The sequence below is a fragment of the Malaclemys terrapin genome, chromosome 1 (assembly GCF_027887155.1).
Source record: "Malaclemys terrapin pileata isolate rMalTer1 chromosome 1, rMalTer1.hap1, whole genome shotgun sequence".
Taxonomy (NCBI): Eukaryota; Metazoa; Chordata; order Testudines; family Emydidae; genus Malaclemys; species Malaclemys terrapin.
In genome coordinates this window covers 117,458,985-117,478,919 of record NC_071505.1, presented here as the reverse complement: position 1 = coordinate 117,478,919, position 19,935 = coordinate 117,458,985, and the positions used below count along the sequence as shown (strand labels likewise).

The window sequence follows — 19,935 nt, the reverse complement described above, 5'->3', positions numbered from 1 at the left end:
ATATGAGAAATTCCTTTAATGTCAATGTGAGATACTCGTATCCAGAAGGGTGGGAGAAACTGGGCCCCAGTAGTTCAGATACTTCTGAATTGGTAGATGTGCTTGCTCTGAGTGAGATTTTCAAGGCTGCTGTATCACTGAAGTGTCACTAACACCCGCCAAATAAATTATGGCTTAAATGGAATTGTACTGGCCCTCCACACTGGGATGAATTGCCCTCTTGTGTGAAGACTGATTTATAAGTAGGTCAAAATTGTCACATTTAGATGTATTTTCAGTTACAATTTCTTACCTGAATCTGAATGTTCTGATAAGGTTTCACTGACACCAGTTACATTTTGATCCACTGAGCAGGGAGAGAGACTTGAAGTTGAGTTGACAGACAACACTGCATGCGATGCTGTTTCATACTTATAACTGAACACACAACATTATATTTAGTAGTGATGTTTCTGGGCAATTGAAGAAATACAGGGGTATATTTTATCTCAGTACAGGGGGAATTTTGTGCCTGCTGTTTTGGCGAATAGAGAGAATGGGCATCTAACTGTCTGTGGACCGCATTCAAATTATTTTTTCCAAAGTGTTAATTTAACAGTAAAAAGGAGGATCATTTAAGTAAAAAAAAATAAGGGAGAAGGAGGAAGAAATGAGAAAAAAATGAGCAAGAAGATATCAAAAGCGACTATATGACAGATATAATATTTTAAACGGGGAACTTAAAAGAAATATAAGAAATGTGAAAAGAACGAGGAGTATTTGTGGCACCTAAGAGACTAACAAATTTATTTGAGCATAAGCTTTCGTGGGCTAAAACGCACTTCATCGGATGCATGCAGTGGAAAATACAGTAGATATTGTATATATATCTTCCTACTGTATTTATTTTCCACTGCATGCATCCGATGAAGTGCGTTTTAGCCCACGAAAGCTTATGCTCAAATAAATTTGTTAATCTCTAAGGTGCCACAAATACTCATAGTTGTTTTTGCTGATACAGACTAACATATCTACCTCTCTGCAATAAGAAATGTGGACATTTAACTCAGACTCCTTTGAAAATCCCACTCTTAGGATATGTCTATATGGAGAGTTAGTGCATGATAAGCTGGAATGTAAATCTACAGTCCTCTAGCCTGCCACATGCTAACCGGCAATGTGGACCTTGCTACTGTGCACTGAAAGTTCCATTGTGCAAACAGCAGTATGTCAAAGCGTACTACAGAACTTTTAGTGTGCAGTAGAAGGGTCCACATAGTGAGTTATTGCATGGTATGCTACAGAGCTGTAGATTTACACCCAGTTTGTCATGAACTAATTCTCCATATAGACAAGCCCTTAGTTATTTCTTGTAATTACAGTCCTATAGTCTCTTTGAATTAAGTAATAGAAATGACAAGCTTGATGCTACTGCAAAACAGCAGAAGAGTTAGAAAGACATTCTGCTGAACATAATTCTTCAGTTTTCTTTTTATAATTATTAACTTGTTGTGACAGATATGGCAATTTCATGCAATACTGTGGACAAACCTTACTGAATTAAGTTAAACCTTACTGAAGTAAGTTTAAGTATTTTAGGAGTTCACTGTATTAAGAATGCAAATAGAATGAGGAGTACTTGTTGTACCTTAGAGACTAACAAATTTATTTGAGCATAAGCTTCCATGGGCTAAAACCCACTTCATCGGATGCATGCAGTGGAAAATACAGTAGGAAGATATATATACACAGAGAACATGAAAAAATGGGTGTTGCCATACCACCTGTTATGAGAGTAATCAATTAAGGTGGGCTATTATCAGCAGGAGAAAAAAAACTTTTGTAGTGATAATCAGGATGGCCCATTTCCAGCAGTAGACAGGAAGGTGTGAGTAACAGTAAGGGGAAAAAATTAACATGGGGAAATAGTTTTTACTTTGTGTAATGACCCATCCAGTCCCAGTCTTTATTCAAGCCTAATTTAATGGTGTCCAGTTTGCAAATTAATTCCAATTCTGCAGTTTCTCGTTGGAGCCCCTACTCTACTTGTGCTACATTGATGACATCTTCATCATCTGGACCCATGGAAAAGAAGTCCTTGAGGAATTCCACCATGATTTCAACAATTTCCATCCCACCATCAACCTCAGCCTGGACCAGTCCACACAATAAGCAACAGTCACATAAACACCACCCTATACTGGAAACCTACTGACCGCTATACTTATCTACATGCCTCCAGCTTTCATCCAGACCACACCACACGATCCATTAGAACATAAGAACGGCTGTACCGGGTCCGATCAAAGGTGCATCCAGCCCAGTAGCCTGTCTACCGACAGTGGCCAATGCCAGGTGCCCCAGAGGGAGTGAACCTAACAGGCAATGATCAAGTGATCTCTCTCCTGCCATCCATCTCCATCTTCTGACAAACAGAGGCTAGGGACACCATTCCTTACCCATCCTGGCTAATAGCCATTAATGGACTTAACCACCATGAATTTATCCAGTTCTCTTTTAAACACTGTTATAGTCCTAACCTTCACAACCTCCTCAGGTAAGGAGTTCCACGAGTTGACTGTGCGCTGCGTGAAGAACTTCCTTTTATTTGTTTTAAACCTGCTGCCTATTAATTTCATTTGGTGACCCCTAGTTCTTGTATTATGGGAAGAAGTAAATAACTTTTCCTTATCCACTTTCTCCACATCACTCATGATTTTATATACCTCTATCATATCCCCCCCCAGTCTCCTCTTTTCCAAGCTGAAGAGTCCTAGCCTCTTTAATCTGTCCTCATATGGAACCCGTTCCAAACCCCTAATCATTTTAGTTGCCCTTTTCTGAACCTTTTCTAGTGCCAGTATATCTTTTTTGAGATGAGGAGACCACATCTGTACACAGTATTCGAGATGTGGGCATACCATCGATTTATATAAGGGCAATAATATATTCTCAGTCTTATTCTCTATCCCCTTTTTAATGATTCCTAACATCCTGTTTGCTTTTTTGACCGCCTCTGCACATTGCATGGACATCTTCAGAGAACTATCCACAATGACTCCAAGATCTTTTTCCTGACTTGTTGTAGCTAAATTAGCCCCCATCATATTGTATGTATAGTTGGGGTTATTTTTTCCAATGTGCATTACTTTACATTTCTCCACATTAAATTTCATTTGCCATTTTGTTGCCCAATCACTTAGTTTTGTGAGATCTTTTTGAAGATCTTCACAGTCTGCTTTGGTCTTAACTATCTTGAGCAGTTTAGTATCATCTGCAAACTTTGCCACCTCACTGTTTACCCCTTTCTCCAAATCATTTATGAATAAGTTGAATAGGATTGGTCCGAGGACTGACCCTTGGGGAACGCCACTAGTTACCCCTCTCCATTCTGAGAATTTACCATTAATTCCTACCCTTTGTTCCCTGTCTTTTAACCAGTTCTCAATCCATGAAAGGACCTTCCCTTTTATCCCAAGACAGCTTAATTTACATAAGAGCCTTTGGTGAGAGACCTTGTCAAAGGCTTTCTGGAAATCTAAGTACACTATGTCCACTGGACCCCCCTTGTCCACATGTTTGTTGACCCCTTCAAAGAACTCTAATAGATCAGTAAGACATGATTTCCCTTTACAGAAACCATGTTGACTATTGCTCAACAGTTTATGTTTTTCTCTGTGTCTGATAATTTTATTCTTAACTATTGTTTCGACTAATTTGCCCGGTACCGACGTTAGACTTACCGGTCTGTAATTGCCGGGATCACCTCTAGAGCCCTTTTTAAATATTAGCGTTACATTAGCTAACTTCCAGTCATTGGGTACAGAAGCCGATTTAAAGGACAGGTTACAAACCTTAGTTAATAGTTCCACAACTTCACATTTGAGTTCTTTCAGAACTCTTGGGTGAATGCCATCTGGTCCCGGTGACTTGTTAATGTTAAATTTATCAATTAATTCCAAAACCTCCTCTAGTGACACTTCAATCTGTGACAGTTCCTCAGATTTGTGACCTACAAAAGCCGGCTCAGGTTTGGGAATCTCCCTAACATCCTCAGCTGTGAAGACTGAAGCAAAGAATCCATTTAGTTTCTCCGCAATGACTTATCGTCTTTAAGCGGTCCTTTTGTATCTCGATCATCAAGGGGCCCCACTGGTTATTTAGCAGGCTTCCTGCTTCTGATGTACTTTAAAAACATTTTGTTATTACCTTTGGAGTTTTTGGCTAGCCGTTCTTCAAACTCCTCTTTGGCTTTTCTTATTACATTCTTGCACTTAATTTGGCAGTTTTTATGCTCCTTTCTATTTCCCTCACTAGGATTTTACTTCCACTTTTTAAAGGAAGTCTTTTTATCTCTCACTGCTTCTTTTACATGGTTGTTAAGCCACGGTGGCTCTTTTTTAGTTCTTTTACTGTGTTTCTTAATTTTACTGTTTTTCTTAATGTGTTTTTTAACATTGTCTACAGCCAAGCTCTAAGATACAACCGCATTTGCTCCAACTCCTCAGACACCTACAAGATCTCTATCAAGCATTCTTACAACTATAATACCCACCTGCTGAAGTGAAGAAACAGATTGACAGAGCCAGAAGAGTACCCAGAAGCCACCTACTACAGGACAGGCCCAACAAAGAAAGTAACAGAACGCCACTAGCCGCCACCTTCAGTCCCCAACTAAAACCTCTCCAGCGCATCATCAAGGATCTACAACCTATCCTGAAGGACAATCCCCCACTCTCACAAATCTTGAGAGACAGGCCAGTCCTCGCTTACAGACTGCCCCCCAACCTGAAGCAAATACACACCAGCAACCACACACCACACAACAAAAACACTAACCCAGGAACCTATCTTTGCAACAAAGCCCGTTGCCAACTCTGCCCACATATCTATTCAGGGGACACTATCATAGGACTATAAGGTGGATAAAAAGCTGGCTAGATTGTCAGGCTCAACGGGTAGTGATCAATGGCTCCATGTCTAGCTCGCAGCAGTATCAAGCAGAGTGCCCCAAGGGTTGGTCCTGGGGCCGGTTTTGTTCAATATCATCATTAATGATCTGGAGGATGGTGTGGACTGCACCCTCAGCAAGTTTGCAGAGGACACTAAACTGGGAGGAGTGGTAGATACGTTGGAGGGTAGGGATAGGATACAAAGGGACCTAGACAAATTAGAGGATTGGGCCAAAATAAATCTGATGAAGTTCAACAAGGACAAGTGCAGAGTCCTGCACTTAGGACGGAAGAATCCCATGCACTGCTACAGACTAGGGACCGAATGGCTAGGCAGCAGTTCTGCAGAAAAGGACCTAAGGGTTACAGTGGACGAGAAGCTGGATATGAGTCAACAGTGTGCCTTTGTTGCCAAGAAGGCTAACGGCATTTTGGGATGTATAAGTAGGGGCATTGCCAGCAGATCGAGGGACGTGATCATTCCCCGCTATTCGACATTGGTGAGGCCTCATCTGGAGAACTGTGTCCAGTTTTGGGCCCCACACTACAAGAAGGATATGGATAAATTGGAAAGAGTTGCGGAGGGCAACAAAAATGATAAGGGGGCTGGAGCACATGACTTATGGGGAGAGGCTGAGGGAACTGGGATTGTTTAGTCTGTAGAAGAGAAGAATGAGGCGGGATTTGATAGCTGCTTTCAATTACCTGAAAGGGGGTTCCAGAGAGTATGGAGCTAGTCTGTTTTCAGTGGTACCAGATGACAGAACAAGGAGTAATGATCTCAAGTTGCAGTGAGGGAGGTTTAGGGTGGATATTAGGAAAAACTTTTTCACTAGGAGAGTGGTGAAGCACTGGAATGGGTTACCTAGGGAGGTGGTAGAATCTCCTTCCTTAGAGGTTTTTCAGGTCAGGCTTGACAAAGCCCTGGCTGGGATGATTTAGTTGGGGATTGGTCCTGCTTTGAGCAGAGGGTTGGACTAGATGACCTCCTGAGGTCCCTTCCAACCCTGATATTCTATGACCTAATCACATCAGCCACACTATCAGAGGCTCATTCACTTGCACATCTACCAATGTGATATATGCCATCATGTGCCAGCAATGCCCCTCTGCCATGTACATTGGCCAAACTGGACAGTCTCTATGCAAAAGAATAAATGGACACAAATCAGACGTTGAGAATTATAACATTCAAAAACCAGTCAGAGAACACTTCAACCTCCCTGGTCACTCAATTACAGACCTCAAAATTGCAATATTCCAACAAAAAACTTCAAAAACAGACTCCAACGAGAAACTGGAATTAATTTGCAAACTGGACACCATTAAATTAGGTTTGAATAAAGACTGGGAGTGGATGGGTCATTACACAAAGTAAAAACTATTTCCCCATGCTATTTTTCCTCCTACTGTTATTCACACCTTCCTGTCAACTGTTGGAAATGGGCCATCCTGATTATCACTACAAAAGTTTTTTTTTCTCCTGCTGATAATAGCCCACCTTAATTGATTACTCTCGTTACAGTTGGTATGGCAACACCCGTTTTTTCATGTTCTCTGTGTCAGGGCCGGCTCCAGCATTTCTGCCGCCCCAAGCAAAAAAACTGTGGCAGCAGTTCAGCAGCAGATCCTTCGCTCCTAGAGGGAGTGAGGGACCTGCAGCCCCCGAATTGCCGCAGGTGCCGCCCCGCTCCCTTGGCCGCCCCAAGCACCTGCTTGTTAAGCTGGTGCCTGGAGCCGGCCCTGCTGTTTTCCACTGCATGCATCCAATGAAGTCGGTTTTGGCCCACAAAAGCTTATGCTCAAATAAATTTGTTAGTCTCTAAGGTGCCACAAGTACTCCTGTTCTTTTTGCTGATACAGACTAACACGGCTGCTACTCTGAAAGAATGCAAATGTTTATGTATTATTGTGGAATTGTGTGTAACTTCTTTAACAGGGAGACAGGACTAATGTAAACCTGGGAAGTGGTATGAGCTTCAATAGGCCAAACAAGACTGAACTTTCAGTTGAGTGAGTTTCCCAGGAAATACTTGGCAGGAGGGGAATGTAAATTACCCACCTCAGGAATCATTCTTTTGAATCATCCTGTACCTTGAGGAGAAACCCATTGTCTGGCTGATTATCTATTCACAGTCTCTTCAAAGACAAACCGGAGAAAGGAGTGACAGACAGATTCATGGGGATTCTTGTTCCAAGACAAAGCAGTTATGAACTTGTAACCCCAGAAAACTCCCTTGGTGGGAATTGAAGGAATATTCACCTGCCACAGTTGGGGTGATCTCTGATCAACTAATCAATATGCATGTCAATTCTTTCATTGTTTTAATGTGTTTTCTCTATAATGCTTTTACAATAAAAATAAAATGTGCTTGTTTAGGAAGAGCGATGTGGTAACTTAACTGTGAGCAATCACACTGTTTATAGCTTCTGAAGAGAAGGCAAAGGAAACCTGCTTAGGCTGTCTCTTTTGCTGGGGATACACAGTGTAGGCAGGAAGTGTGTAGCCTGAAAATCTTCCAGTCATGAGGTAGGGAGACACATGCCTCTGCCTGAAAGAAGTAACAGCTGGGGAATTGGAAACTTGTGAGGACCATAGAGGGGGAATACAGGTGTGGTTGCCTTGAACTGTGACACCCATAAAAGATTCTATAGTATTGAATATAGGAATAGAAATGTGTTGAATTTTATATTTGTCACTGAATCAAAACTTCTGCTAGAAGCAATGTGATGGGTAGACAAAACAGTGCTTCTCTGAACAAAGAGATGATACATTTGTTGGCAAATTAGTTTCACTAGACTTGAGGATTTTTACTGGTAAGAGCACCCTGAACAGAACTTTTGGCCCAGTTCTGCAAACACTCACCTGAAAAGTCTCACTGAAGCCACTGTATGAGTAATGACTATTTGCTCAAGTAGGGGTGTGCAGGATCAGCCCTTACAAATATATGGCCTAATACCGTAAGCTACTAATTAGAATCCTCCTTTAAAGTGCTGGATTTCTTCAACTCCCATTTCTGCAGGGCACCTTCACAGGTGAAGTTTGGAACCTTATATGAGTAATCCCTATATCACAGCTTCCAGGTAAGTGCACATGTATTCCCCCTTCCTGGTCCACCAAAGACACACACACTAGGCTCCCAGCTCCTCAGTCATCACTTCTCTAGGGCTGAAACCCATGTCTCTCTCCCTCCTGAACATGGTGTTGAGGCTGATCTATTGATTCCTGATTTACACTGATATCCCCCACAAGCCAAACTTTCTAAAAAAACAGCGTCTGCAATTTGCTTTCTCTCCAGAGGCTATGGCAAGTGTATTGCCAATAGTTATAAGTTACCACACAGCTCTTTCTAAGCAAGCACCTTTAATCTTAAGGTGAAAGAATTACAGAGAAAACACATTCAAACAATAAAAGAACCTACACGCAGAGGTCACACACGCACACACCCCACTCCAGCCTAGGGTTCTGGTAAGTGTCAGTGCTTCAAAACCCAAAACTAGGTTTCCCCCATGGTTACCATTTCATAACTGTTTCAGATTCAGAACCAGAACCAAGACTGGACAGATCAGCCAGTTTCTTTATATAGCTCAGGGCTTTGATCGCCCATCTCCAGGAACAGGTAATCAGCAGACAATGACACTCTCCTCAAGATGTGGCTTTGAAAGGCTGTTTTTTCGCATAACTAGAGGCAGGGAATTTGCATTAATATTAGGTATTCCCCAGGAAATCCACTTCACATTTATTGTCCCACAAGTCCATTCTTGTCTGGCACATTTTCAGTATAATCCTTTGAACTCCCAGGCCTCATATCACATCTTCCCCCCTAGAGAATTTATGCACAATCCTGAACTACAATAATACATAAATTTTGCATTTAATACAGTGGACCTCAAAGATACTTAAACTTAATTCAATAAGGCTTTCCCCTAGGATATTTCAGGGAATTCCCATATTTGTCACACTCTACTCTTCCATTTTACCAGCATTCGAATGACTGTGAGCAATTTTTGAAAACTAGAGTTACTGCTGCTGCGGAGACTCCATCATGTTGGACATTCAAGATGCTGGACAATGTAGTCAAACATGCTCTTGGAGTAGAATGCATCTTTTCGACTTTTTTGGATTAAGGCCCCAATACAGCACTGAAACACTTTAATCACAGGAGTAGTTCCACTGACTTCCGTTGGATTACTCCCACGCTTCAAGTTTCACACAAGCTTAAGTGCTTTCTTGTAATGGAGTCTCAGGGTCCTGTTCATAACTACAAAAATACCCAGTTACAGAAATCATATGAAATAATTTTAAAATATAATTATTCAACTGAAATTGTTGTGATTCATCCTACTTTAACCTTCCATGCAATAACCCTGTTTAAGGCCAGACTCTACCATCCTTCCTCACACTGAGCAATATCTCATTCCTTCTATAGTCCCAGCAATTTCCTAAGACTTTTCCCTTAGAGTTAGCCATAGTAATGTCTTGAAAAGCAGCATGATGCGCACTAGGGCTGATGAAAAATTTTCTATCAAAATTGATTTTTGGTGGAAAATTTTGGTTTTCAGGGAATATAAATTCACATGGAAAGTGTCCGCTTTTCACAGAAAACGTCTACTTTCCCTCAAAAGCCTACAAACCAACCAAACCAAAATATTTCTAGCTGAAAATGGAAACATTTTGGTGGTTCTGATTTTTGAAAAAAAGTTGATATTTTGGACCAGGGGAAGGGAATTCCCACCTGTTCTAATGCGTGCTAGTGTATCTGTGGAGTTGCCTGACTTGTATATTTATTCTGATCTCCATTTAGGTCGGCCTGAAATATTAATTTATTCTTAGGCCTTTTGATAATCCCAAACTTTAAAAATACAGTGGTGTTCATTTGACAAAATGGAGAAAGTAGTATAGAATCCCAGTGGACCTAAATTAGCCTTAGTGAATACTTACTATCCCATGAAGAAATGAGGCATTGCTGTTAAAATACTTCCAGCTGACATAATACAACACCCCAAAGCAATGATTTTTGGTCTATGAAATTTTGCTCCAAAATAACTTACAAATGCCAGCACCAGCAAATTACCTAAAAAAGCAAAGAAAACATTACTAGTAGATGCTGTTCATTGTATTTGCTCTGAGTAATTTACTGTATGTTACGGAATACCAATTACCCATCTCAAAACTTCCATCAATTAAGCCAGCTACAGAGGAGGGAATATCAAATCTTCTTTCTATCTGAGTGATGGAACTTTTCATAACTGTTCCAGATAATGTTTTGCACAAGTAGCTGAATGACAAAGCAACGAGAAATACCTGAAGAAAGATGAAGACAGAAGATGGGAGGTAAGGGAGGAGAAATTAATACAGAGACCAAGAGAACTTAAATCTATAGAACAATCTGCATGAATTAAATCTTAATTTAATTAACTTTACTAATCAAACTCCAATGGGGAAAATATGATTTTTCTAACACAATATGAGGCCTTGATCCTGCAAGAAGCTCCCCCTGGGCTTTCAGAAGTGTTTTCTTCCCATTCTGGTCTCATTGTGATCTACAGAAGTCATGTGCACGAGACAACCCAAAGCTTAGCTTTGTTTGTGCTTAGTATGGCATTGCCAGCTTCAGCATCCAGAAAGCACAGCCTCCTTTGCTTTGCTGGTCAAAGGCTCCCCAGAATAGAATTTGTGCTTCTGAACCTCAACGCCCTGGATTACAGAATCTGTAGACAGCAACCAGCTCAATAGGGACAGTTTACCCTACTGAAACCTAACATCAATTTTCAAGCTATCCACAACACTGAGACCAATTGGGTGCAGAAGAAACCTTGAGGCCTCAAGGTGCTACCAGAATACAAATAATTAACAAGAATAAGAGCTCTGGTCAGGGGCCACTTGCTGAAACGAGTTCAAACTGTAAATGAATCTTAGCATCAATTCAGTTGTTACTTTTTTTAAGTCAGTTTGTCCATCCCCAGGTTAGAAGTCATGTTGGTATTACAACATAGGGCTTAGCCACAAGCTTCACAATATCCCTCTTTTTGGAGGTCTTGTACAGATTCTTTGGCAATCTCATCCCCGTTTGGATGAAGTTCGAAGTATTTGGATGATATTTGTGTTGTACCCCTTTGCAAAGGAAATGTTTGTATTTGACTTTTTTATAGGTTTAAAACAAGAGCATTTGAATACACACTTTGCTTCGACACTAACTCTATTTAGTATTGCAATGATTGCAAATAAAACCATGCTTATGATGACAAGACAGTCTAGGAGTGGTTAAATATTATCCAGATATTTCAACATAACAGCTTTTTACTGAATCCCAAACAAATAAACCTGTTGCCCTCAGGGTAAAAGTTAAAATAGCTTGTTTAACCTAACAGTAGATAAGTGAACAAATTAAAATGGGTTTTGAACTTTATGATGCTATTTACTGCAACAGATGACAAGCAAAGCAAATCCTAAGAGAAAATGTTTTTAAAAGGAGTTGGATGCTGGTTTTGCCTAGAAATTTGACTGAAACATCTCACAAAAGCAGGCTTTAGTCTAAGAATTTTCATATTTACTGGGTCCAACAATTCTGAGATTTTTGGGGGGGGGCACTATTTTCAGTAGTTTTATATCTGGTTCTGACTGAAGCAAATAAGCACGAAAGTAGGAACAAAAAAGTTAATTGAACTGTTTTAAACCTTGCCACACAAGCAAGAAGTTAGCAGAACTGTTCTGAATCTCCCCCAAAAATTGACTCCAAAGTCTGATAGGAAGATGAGGTGATTCTCATTGTAACTGAAAAAATTGCGCTCACCCCTAACATTAAAGTTATTGTGTCTATTAAATTCTAGTTTCTAGAACATTCTGTGCCACACTCACCACTAGGATAAGTGGATACAAACTCACTAACTTCCATGCCTACTTATGCCAGTGGTGAAGTTGGTCCAATGAGACTCCCAGGGATATGAGAGTTTTGAGAGCAGTCCAACTACTATTGGAGATATATAGGGGTGGCAAAATGGGTTCAGCTCAAATAAGGAATATGCTAACCTTTGCCCCAAACGTGAACCAAGCCATTTTGAATATTTGAAAAAGTTGGATTCACTTATTTTTATAATTTTATTACAGGCCTCTGATCAGATCAAATTCATCCCCGGTTGCAGCTCCATTGATTTTAATGGAGTTACACCAAGTATGAATTTGGCCCATGGGCCTAGCCTGAGCAGAAGTCAAACACATAATAATACCACAAGAAATACTGATTTCATGGTACTTCCAGCTTAACCAGAAGCAGCAAATATTATACCAAGAAAGCAAAATTTTCATTAGTTTTCCAGCCCTATTTAGTCAAGACTTTACATAATTTAAGTGAGTTAGTGTGGTCTAGGGGTTACAGCATCAGATGAGGACTCAGAAGATCTGGGTTCTATTCCTGGTTACACCACTCTGCTGGGTGACCTTGGGCAAGTCACTTCACCTCCCTGTGCCTCGGTTTCCCCTTTTGTAAAATGAGGCTAATGATAATTACTTCCTTTATAAAGTGCTTTGAGATCTGTGAATAAGAGCTAAATATTATTATTTTCCTGACACCTTGAGTGTTTGGCCAAACCAACTTTTTGAACTTTGCCTATCAGGACAGGGACTCAGTAGACCCAGTTCAACTCCCGGCTCTGCCACTGCTCTGCTGGGTGACTGTGGGCAAATCACATCCCTCCCTGTGCTTCAATTTCCACATCTGTAAAATGGGGATAAAGATGCTGACCTCCTTCGTGGAGTACATTGAGCTCTACAGATGAAAAATTCTACAAAAGAGCCATACATTATGTATTTATTATTATTGATTTATATATTTTTTAAATAAAACTCCTAGTATTCTTTTATTAATTGGATGAAAAAAACAGAGGGAACAAGAACCACGCCTGCTTATATACCTTGAAGAAGAACACACATATTATCAATGCTCAACAAATAACAACAGTAATGAATAATAGTAATCCACTGAACCTTCAAGCCAGTGCCTGGTACTTGTTGGATTGCTCCATCTTCCAAAGACTGGGTAGGCTCCATTTCCAGGTTTGAGTGATTAACATTTGAATCAGTTTCCACTGTCATGGTTTCTTATCTTGAATTGATTATCTGTTTTGTACAAGAAAACATGAGAAAATTATAATAAATCCAGGGCTTCTTCCATAGAAATACTGAAATAGAAATCTGTAATTAACTTTCACCTAAAAAGATTTACACCATGGTTAACATTTTTTCAGTGGTCACTAATTGTTTCCGAATAGAGACAACTTGCACCTAATTTTCAGATATACTGAAAATCTGCATTTCCCACTAGAACAGATACTCTGGAGATGGTATCCCAGTAGACAATTCCACTGGCACTTTAGGGCCTCAGCAATGCTAAACATTTGGCATGTGTTGGGCACCCAAAATTAGTGAATGCTTACAAAAATGTGGCTGCAGATTTGTGGAACTAAATGGGGGCTGGGGAAAAGCTTCTGTACTAAGATTTTATGAATACGACAAAATAAAGAACATTGCAAGTTGGGTTTTATTTACATCCTGGACCCCAAAAATGATCACTGTGAAAGTGGAGGAGGAGATGTTGTAATAGGAAAGGAAAGAGATGGGGAGGATAAACACAACAAAAGGACAAGTGAAGGGTTTGGTAAAGAAGACCCAGAGCAGTGCTCTCGCAAGGGAAAAGCATCTCTATATTATATATTATACATATAACAAAAAGTACTGGGGGCACTGAAAATTAAGTCCATATGGGAAAAGAAAACATAGGATATAAGTGTTATAAGGAGACCTTTTGAAACTGATGGCAAAAGTGAAAGCCATCAACATCTAAGTGTCATCAACTGGAAGCAAGTTTTTAACTCTCAAGCTATATGTTACATTAGCAAGAAAAGGGTGAGTCATAGCAAACAGTGAACAGCCGGGGTGTTTACTGAAACACCAGCAACAAACACTGTATCCACTACACTAGAGTTGTACTTGTAGGAGATTACAAGAGAAAGTGACTGGATTTCACACAAGGTCAGAGTAAGCCAGGGTTATGTAATTCTGAGATAGCTGTGCTCAATGAGGCACAAGGCTCAGTACATTCTTTGCTGGAATGTAAATAACCAAGATTGCACAACTCCAGTAACAAAATGAAAAAGTTGTGGGCTTATCCTGTGTTCCTTATGTATCAAAATTATCCAACGAATTCAAGACCTCACATTAATTTGGGAAGGGGAATTACTCCATCTATTTCATGTCATAGAATAATGAGGAACTGCATTAAAAAAATCACTAGCTTACTGAAGGAAATATTTCTTTATAGAAGGTTACAGTGATGCTTCTCAGGACACCCAGGGTGGAGAGTCACCTTGTTACCATCTGCTCCCTAACGCAACCAGACTGTCACCCACTCACGTGCTGTGCTCTGGGCTACATCAGCCTTGTCTTTGCCTTGCAGGTTGACAACAGATTAACCCCAACCCCTTCAAAGTGTCCCACTGTGGTATTCAGCCCCTGATCACTGGATACCCACAGAAATCCTAGATCTTCTGTTCCTAAAGGAAGAGTGTACCACAGTTTACCATGTTGACCTGAGACCCCTCCCCCCTGCTCCTTTAATGCTCTCAGCACTTGACATCAATTAGTAAAACTAAAGGAAATGTATTTAGAAAAAAATAGAGATTCAAATAAAAACCAGTGTAAGAGATGGAAACAAATGGTAACATATAAACCATCACCACAACATGCATTCTAAAGCCCAAAGATAACTAACAAGTTATCCTCCTGGCTAAAGAAGTTTATCTCACCCAAAGTTCTCTCCAGCATTTCCAACAACGCCTGATTGAGATCTCTTTTCACTAAGCAAACTCATTGTCAGTTTACTTCCTAGGTGAAGGATACCAGGGTGTCTCTTTGCATCCCCAAATATACCAGAACAGACCTTTGAGGTTAACCTCAAGCTAGCCCCCTCTGTTTACCTCCTCTTGTCAGTTTCCTTCTTAAGTCTCCACCTGCTCTCCATTTGCTTTTGACTTAGAATGCTAATAGACTCCTATTGTATGACGTACAATACACAATGGTCCCCCCTGGAGACAAGTGTCTCCCACCCCCGTTCTGGGAGGAGTCTCAAGATATGCTACCTTTGGCCTGGTCCACACTAACCCCCCACTTCAAACTAAGGTACGCAAATTCAGCTACGTTAATAACGTAGCTGAATTCGAAGTACCTTAGTTCAAACTTACCGTGGGTCCAGATGCGGCAGGCAGGCTCCCCTGTCGATGCCGCGTACTCCTCTCGCCGAGCTGGAGTACCAGCGTCGACGGCGAGCACTTCCGGGATCGATCCGGGATCGATTTATCTCGTCTACACAAGACGTGATAAATCGATCCCAGAAGATTGATTGCTTAGCGCCGCACCCGGAGGTAAGTGTAGACCTACCCTTTGAGTGTTTTTAACTACAGACCTAGAGAACAATTTTAGTGTACATAAATAACTCCTCACATATTCTCCATACATACATCTCACAATGGTTTTGATGACTAGTGTGATACAGGCTTGCATTAGAGACCTTACATGACATTCTTTTGGTGGATCCAGGGGATCCCTGTACCCCTATATATCCAGAGTTCTCTGCCAATTGGCATCCAGAGGTTCTTAGGTCACACTTACATATGGACTTAGTGGTACAGAATTGTTATTTGGACTAAAATGCAGGGGCAAAAATTTCTGTCCCTAATGTGCAGCCTGAGTAACTGGAATTTGGGCTGGGGAATTCTGTAGGGGCTGGGAGGAAAGAATCCTTCTTCCAAGCCTCTTCATAGCCTCCTGGCTGCAGCGGGTGTACATGTATCCACACCCACACACCCCATTTGTAGAGGAACTGGCCAGCGGATCTACATGGTCATGGATCTGCTTGGCAATTAGTCTGATCTTCCTCTAGCCCAGCATACCTCCAAAGCCCCATCCTGTGCTGGTGTGCAGGTAATCCTTAAAAACAGTATTCTGCAGACATGTTCTTAATCCTTCCACTACCTGTTCATAGAATCACAAGTTCTGCTGTGGATCACTGAGCACGCTGCAGCTTTGGAGGAGAGGGCAAGATTTCCCCCTCCTTAAAACAATAGAATTGTTTATTGTTGATTAAAGATTGGGTTCGGTTTTATCTGTTTTTATTGCGATGCAGTGCACGTATTCCATTTTGTGTTCTCTGCTGTGTTGTATGTTTTAGAGCTCGGTGAGTAATAAAAACTATATGGGAATATTTTATTCCACAAAAATTAGTGGAAGTCATATATATTTGCAAATCATGAACCTTATTTAAAGAAAGAAAACACTTGCTGGCATATACTACTCCAATTGGAAAATAGAACAAGGCCCTGACCTGTAATTGGCTCCATGAAGGAATGCCCATATGCTGTCACCAAGCTCCCTAAAACAGTGAATCCATTGAAACAAGTTCAGAAGTGCTTTTTTCAATAGAACAAGGAGATTGGAGTCTTAGAACTAATAGTCCCAAGCCAGAACACAAAAATCATACAGTACCAAAATCAACTTGCTTCACCCTTCCTGGTACCCTTGAGAGTTGACAATGAAAGAAAGAAAAAACGTAGAGATCAACAATTCCAACAGTGCAGTTGGAACAGATTTGTGAAAGTTGGCTGAACCTTCCCTCCCTTGGGGAAAAGCCAGTAACATTGGCAAGTATCTCTGCCCTGGGTCATACCACAGAGGACTGAGGGCAAAGTTTTCGAAAATGCCTATTGGTTTGATATGGCTCCCATTCACGTCAATGGAAAAACACCTATTCACTTGAAAGGTTTAGGATCAAGCCTTAGAGCTTGTCTACACTTAAAATGCTACAATGGTGCAGCTGCAGTGAATACACTACCTAGTCCGACAGGAGGTAGGGGAAAGGTTGCTAGGAAGATTTTAGGAGCAATGGAGGCAGCTGGTTTAGCTGTAGCTGGACAAGTCAGTGATGGAATCTTCAAGAGTCCCTGATGCTCTGAAGCGTTTAGAGACAGAAGCACAGTAAAGAAGCAGGGCAGGGGTAGCTACTTTTGGCCGGGATGGATAACACCTTTGCTCCTGATGTTACAGAAGAGGCCAAGGAAAAAAAAGGTAGTGTCAACATTGCAGGAAAAGCTATATGGAGAGGCCAAGGGTTAGACCTGCTGGCATGTGCATTCTGCTGAACTTGGTTGACCCTAGCCCATGTCCAAAGGATTGGGTGCTGGGTGGGTTCCATGACCACATGAAGTTAAGAAAAAAGACCGAAGGTAAATTTGCTGCAGGTATTAATCTGAACCAAAACATTTCATATGGTAAAAAATAGCAGCCATATTGCTATTCACAGCAAATCTGTTACCTTAGCCCTTTACTTTTAATTTCACTCTTATTTAGAATTAATAAACCTACTCCTTAGGCACTATTATAAATTATTTGTTTTCTTCTGCAAAAATCTCAGACCTAGATTTTCAAAAGAGATTGATGATTTTGGGTGCACATTCTGAGATACCTTGCAGGAGCTGCATTTTCAGCACTTTCTGAAAATCAGGCTCTTTTAAGGTGTCTCAATTGCACCCAAAATCTTGGCCTCAATGAATAAATGTCATTCCCATTCCCAGAAACATGAGTAGATCGGTACATGAAGGGGATAACCGGCCCCAATAGTAGACTTAAACACATACCTGTAAAGTACTTCTTCATTAACCATCATACAAAATCATTTTTTTAGGCAACTCATCTTAAGAGACATTCAACTCAAAATTCAAATGAAAAGTGATTATATCTCATCTATTTCCACACAACGTGCCAGGATATCAGCAAGTATAAATGAATGTAGTCTAATGATCTGAATGGAGCTATGTTGATTACACTAGCTGAAGATCTAGCCTGATGCATTATCTTGCCATTTGTTTGGATAGCCATATGGGTTTCTCTTCCTCAACTTTAACAAGATTTGAAGTAACAGAGGGTCCTGTGGCACCTTTAAGATTAACAGAAGTATTGGGAGCATAAGCTTTCGTGGGTAAGAACCTCACTTCTTCAGATGCAAGTAATGGAAATCTCCAGAGGCAGGTATAAATCAGTATGGAGATAACGAGGTTAGTTCAATCAGGGAGGGTGAGGTGCTCTGCTAGCAGTTGAGGTGTGAACACCAAGGGAGGAGAAACTGCTTCTGTAGTTGGAAAGCCATTCACAGTCTTTGTTTAATCCTGATCTGAGGGTGTCAAATTTGCAAATGAACTGGAGCTCAGCAGTTTCTCTTTGGAGTCTGATCCTGAAGTTTTTTTGCTGTAAGATGGCTACCTTTACATCTGCTATTGTGTGGCCAGGGAGGTTGAAGTGTTCTCCTACAGATTTTTGTATATTGCCATTCCTGATATCTGACTTGTGTCCATTTATCCTCTTGCGTAGTGACTGTCCAGTTTGGCCATTGTACAAAGCAGAGGGGCATTGCTGGCATATGATGGCATATATAACATTGGTGGACGTGCAGGTGAATGAGCCGGTGATGTTGTAGCTGATCTGGTTAGGTCCTGTGATGGTGTTGCTGGTGTAGATATGTGGGCAGAGTTGGCATCGAGGTTTGTTGCATGGGTTGGTTCCTGAGTTAGAGTTATTATGGTGCAGTGCGTGGTTGCTGGTGAGAATATTCTTAAGGTTGGCGGGTTGTCTGTGGGCGAGGACTGGCCTGCCTCCCAAGGTCTGTGAAAGTGAGGGATCATTGTCCAGGATGGGTTGTAGATCACTGATGATCTAAAGGTGCCATAGGACCCTCTGTTGCTTTTTACAGATTCAGACTAACACGGCTACCCCTCTAAGATTTGAAGTGTTCATTTTACCAAAAAGGAAACACAGAGAGGTGACTTTAAGAGATTTGCCCAGGAGCATTTAAATTAGTTGCATCATCTCTCACCAGACATTGCTGTTTGCGTACATGACTCCATTCTAGCAGATCAATGGCCTATGGGCATTGCATTTTTCAGGTAAGGGTGCAGGGGAGAAGAATAACTAAAGCATTTTCATTTGGCACAAGCATACAACCAAGTACATACACAACAAGCAGGGCCGGCTCTAGCTTTTTTGCTGCCCCAAGCCGAGCGCCCCCCCCCCCCCCCCAGCCGAGAGCCGCGCTGCTCCCCGGCCAAGGGCCGCCGGAACCCCCGCACCGCCCCCCCCCGCCGAGCACCGCGCGCCTGAGCCAGACCCCCCCTGCGCTGAGCGCCGCTGGCGCTCCCCCCGCTGCCCCTTACCAGATGCCGCCCCAAGCATGTGCTTGGGTGCCTGGTGCCTGGAGCCGGCCCTGACAACAAGCTCACTTAGACTGCAATTCAAAATAAGCAAATGATACCAGTGGGGGATTAACATTGTTCCAGTGATGTTCTTACTGTTTTTCACAGATCTGTGTCTGTAGATTCATTTCCCATTGCATCTGTGTAAGGACCTGATTGATAGCATATATCATTTATGACAGTAAGAAAATATAGAGAGCTCATTCTTGTGTTCAATAAGTGCATCTATTGAGGCTCAGTTCTCAGGATACAACGTCGGATCCTGGGACTAAACTATATGGACCATGTACTTCAGTTGGAGTTGAGAGCTTTCCCCACATCACATTAGACACTCAGCACCTTGCCGGTCATATCCATAAGATGAAATTCACCATGAGCAGAGGGCCGGCCCAAAGCTTCTGCATCACATAAGCCCTATTTTGAGGACTTAGATGAAACATAAGTGGTGCACTCTGTGTTGCCTCTCTGCATGGGGTTGAATTTTACATTTAATAATATAAAAACATTCAGGAATTCAGATTGGCTTCCCATTCTTTCTTACATCAAATCACAATGGATAAGAAGAGCATCAAATATATTTATCCTGGATAACATTTAATTAGTTTGCAAAGATCAAGATAATACAGCAGTTACAAATTAACAGGAAGGAGAAATTCCAGAATGTCAAAAGAAACACAATTCCACAAAGAAACTACAAACACTTATTAGGGTT

The 19,935-nt window shown here is 41.3% G+C and overlaps 1 protein-coding gene across 2 annotated transcripts in view; it reads right to left on the bottom strand.

The window, feature by feature from the left end:
* The window catches only part of LOC128841374 (solute carrier organic anion transporter family member 1B3-like), a 43,954-nt gene that overhangs the window by 23,351 nt on the left and 668 nt on the right, over positions 1-19,935 (bottom strand). The window contains exons 1-5 of one of the 2 annotated variants that reach the window (XM_054036370.1): positions 17,616-17,634; positions 12,916-13,047; positions 10,095-10,236; positions 9,874-10,006; positions 293-417 (exon numbers count right to left, since the gene is read on the bottom strand). In XM_054036370.1, coding sequence (XP_053892345.1) covers positions 293-417; positions 9,874-10,006; positions 10,095-10,236; positions 12,916-13,023 — 508 coding nt within the window. In that variant the 5' untranslated portion in view covers positions 13,024-13,047; positions 17,616-17,634. Of the gene's footprint in view, positions 1-292; positions 418-9,873; positions 10,007-10,094; positions 10,237-12,915; positions 13,048-17,615; positions 17,635-19,935 lie in introns of those variants that run through there. The other variant, XM_054036369.1, reaches the window with a different exon arrangement.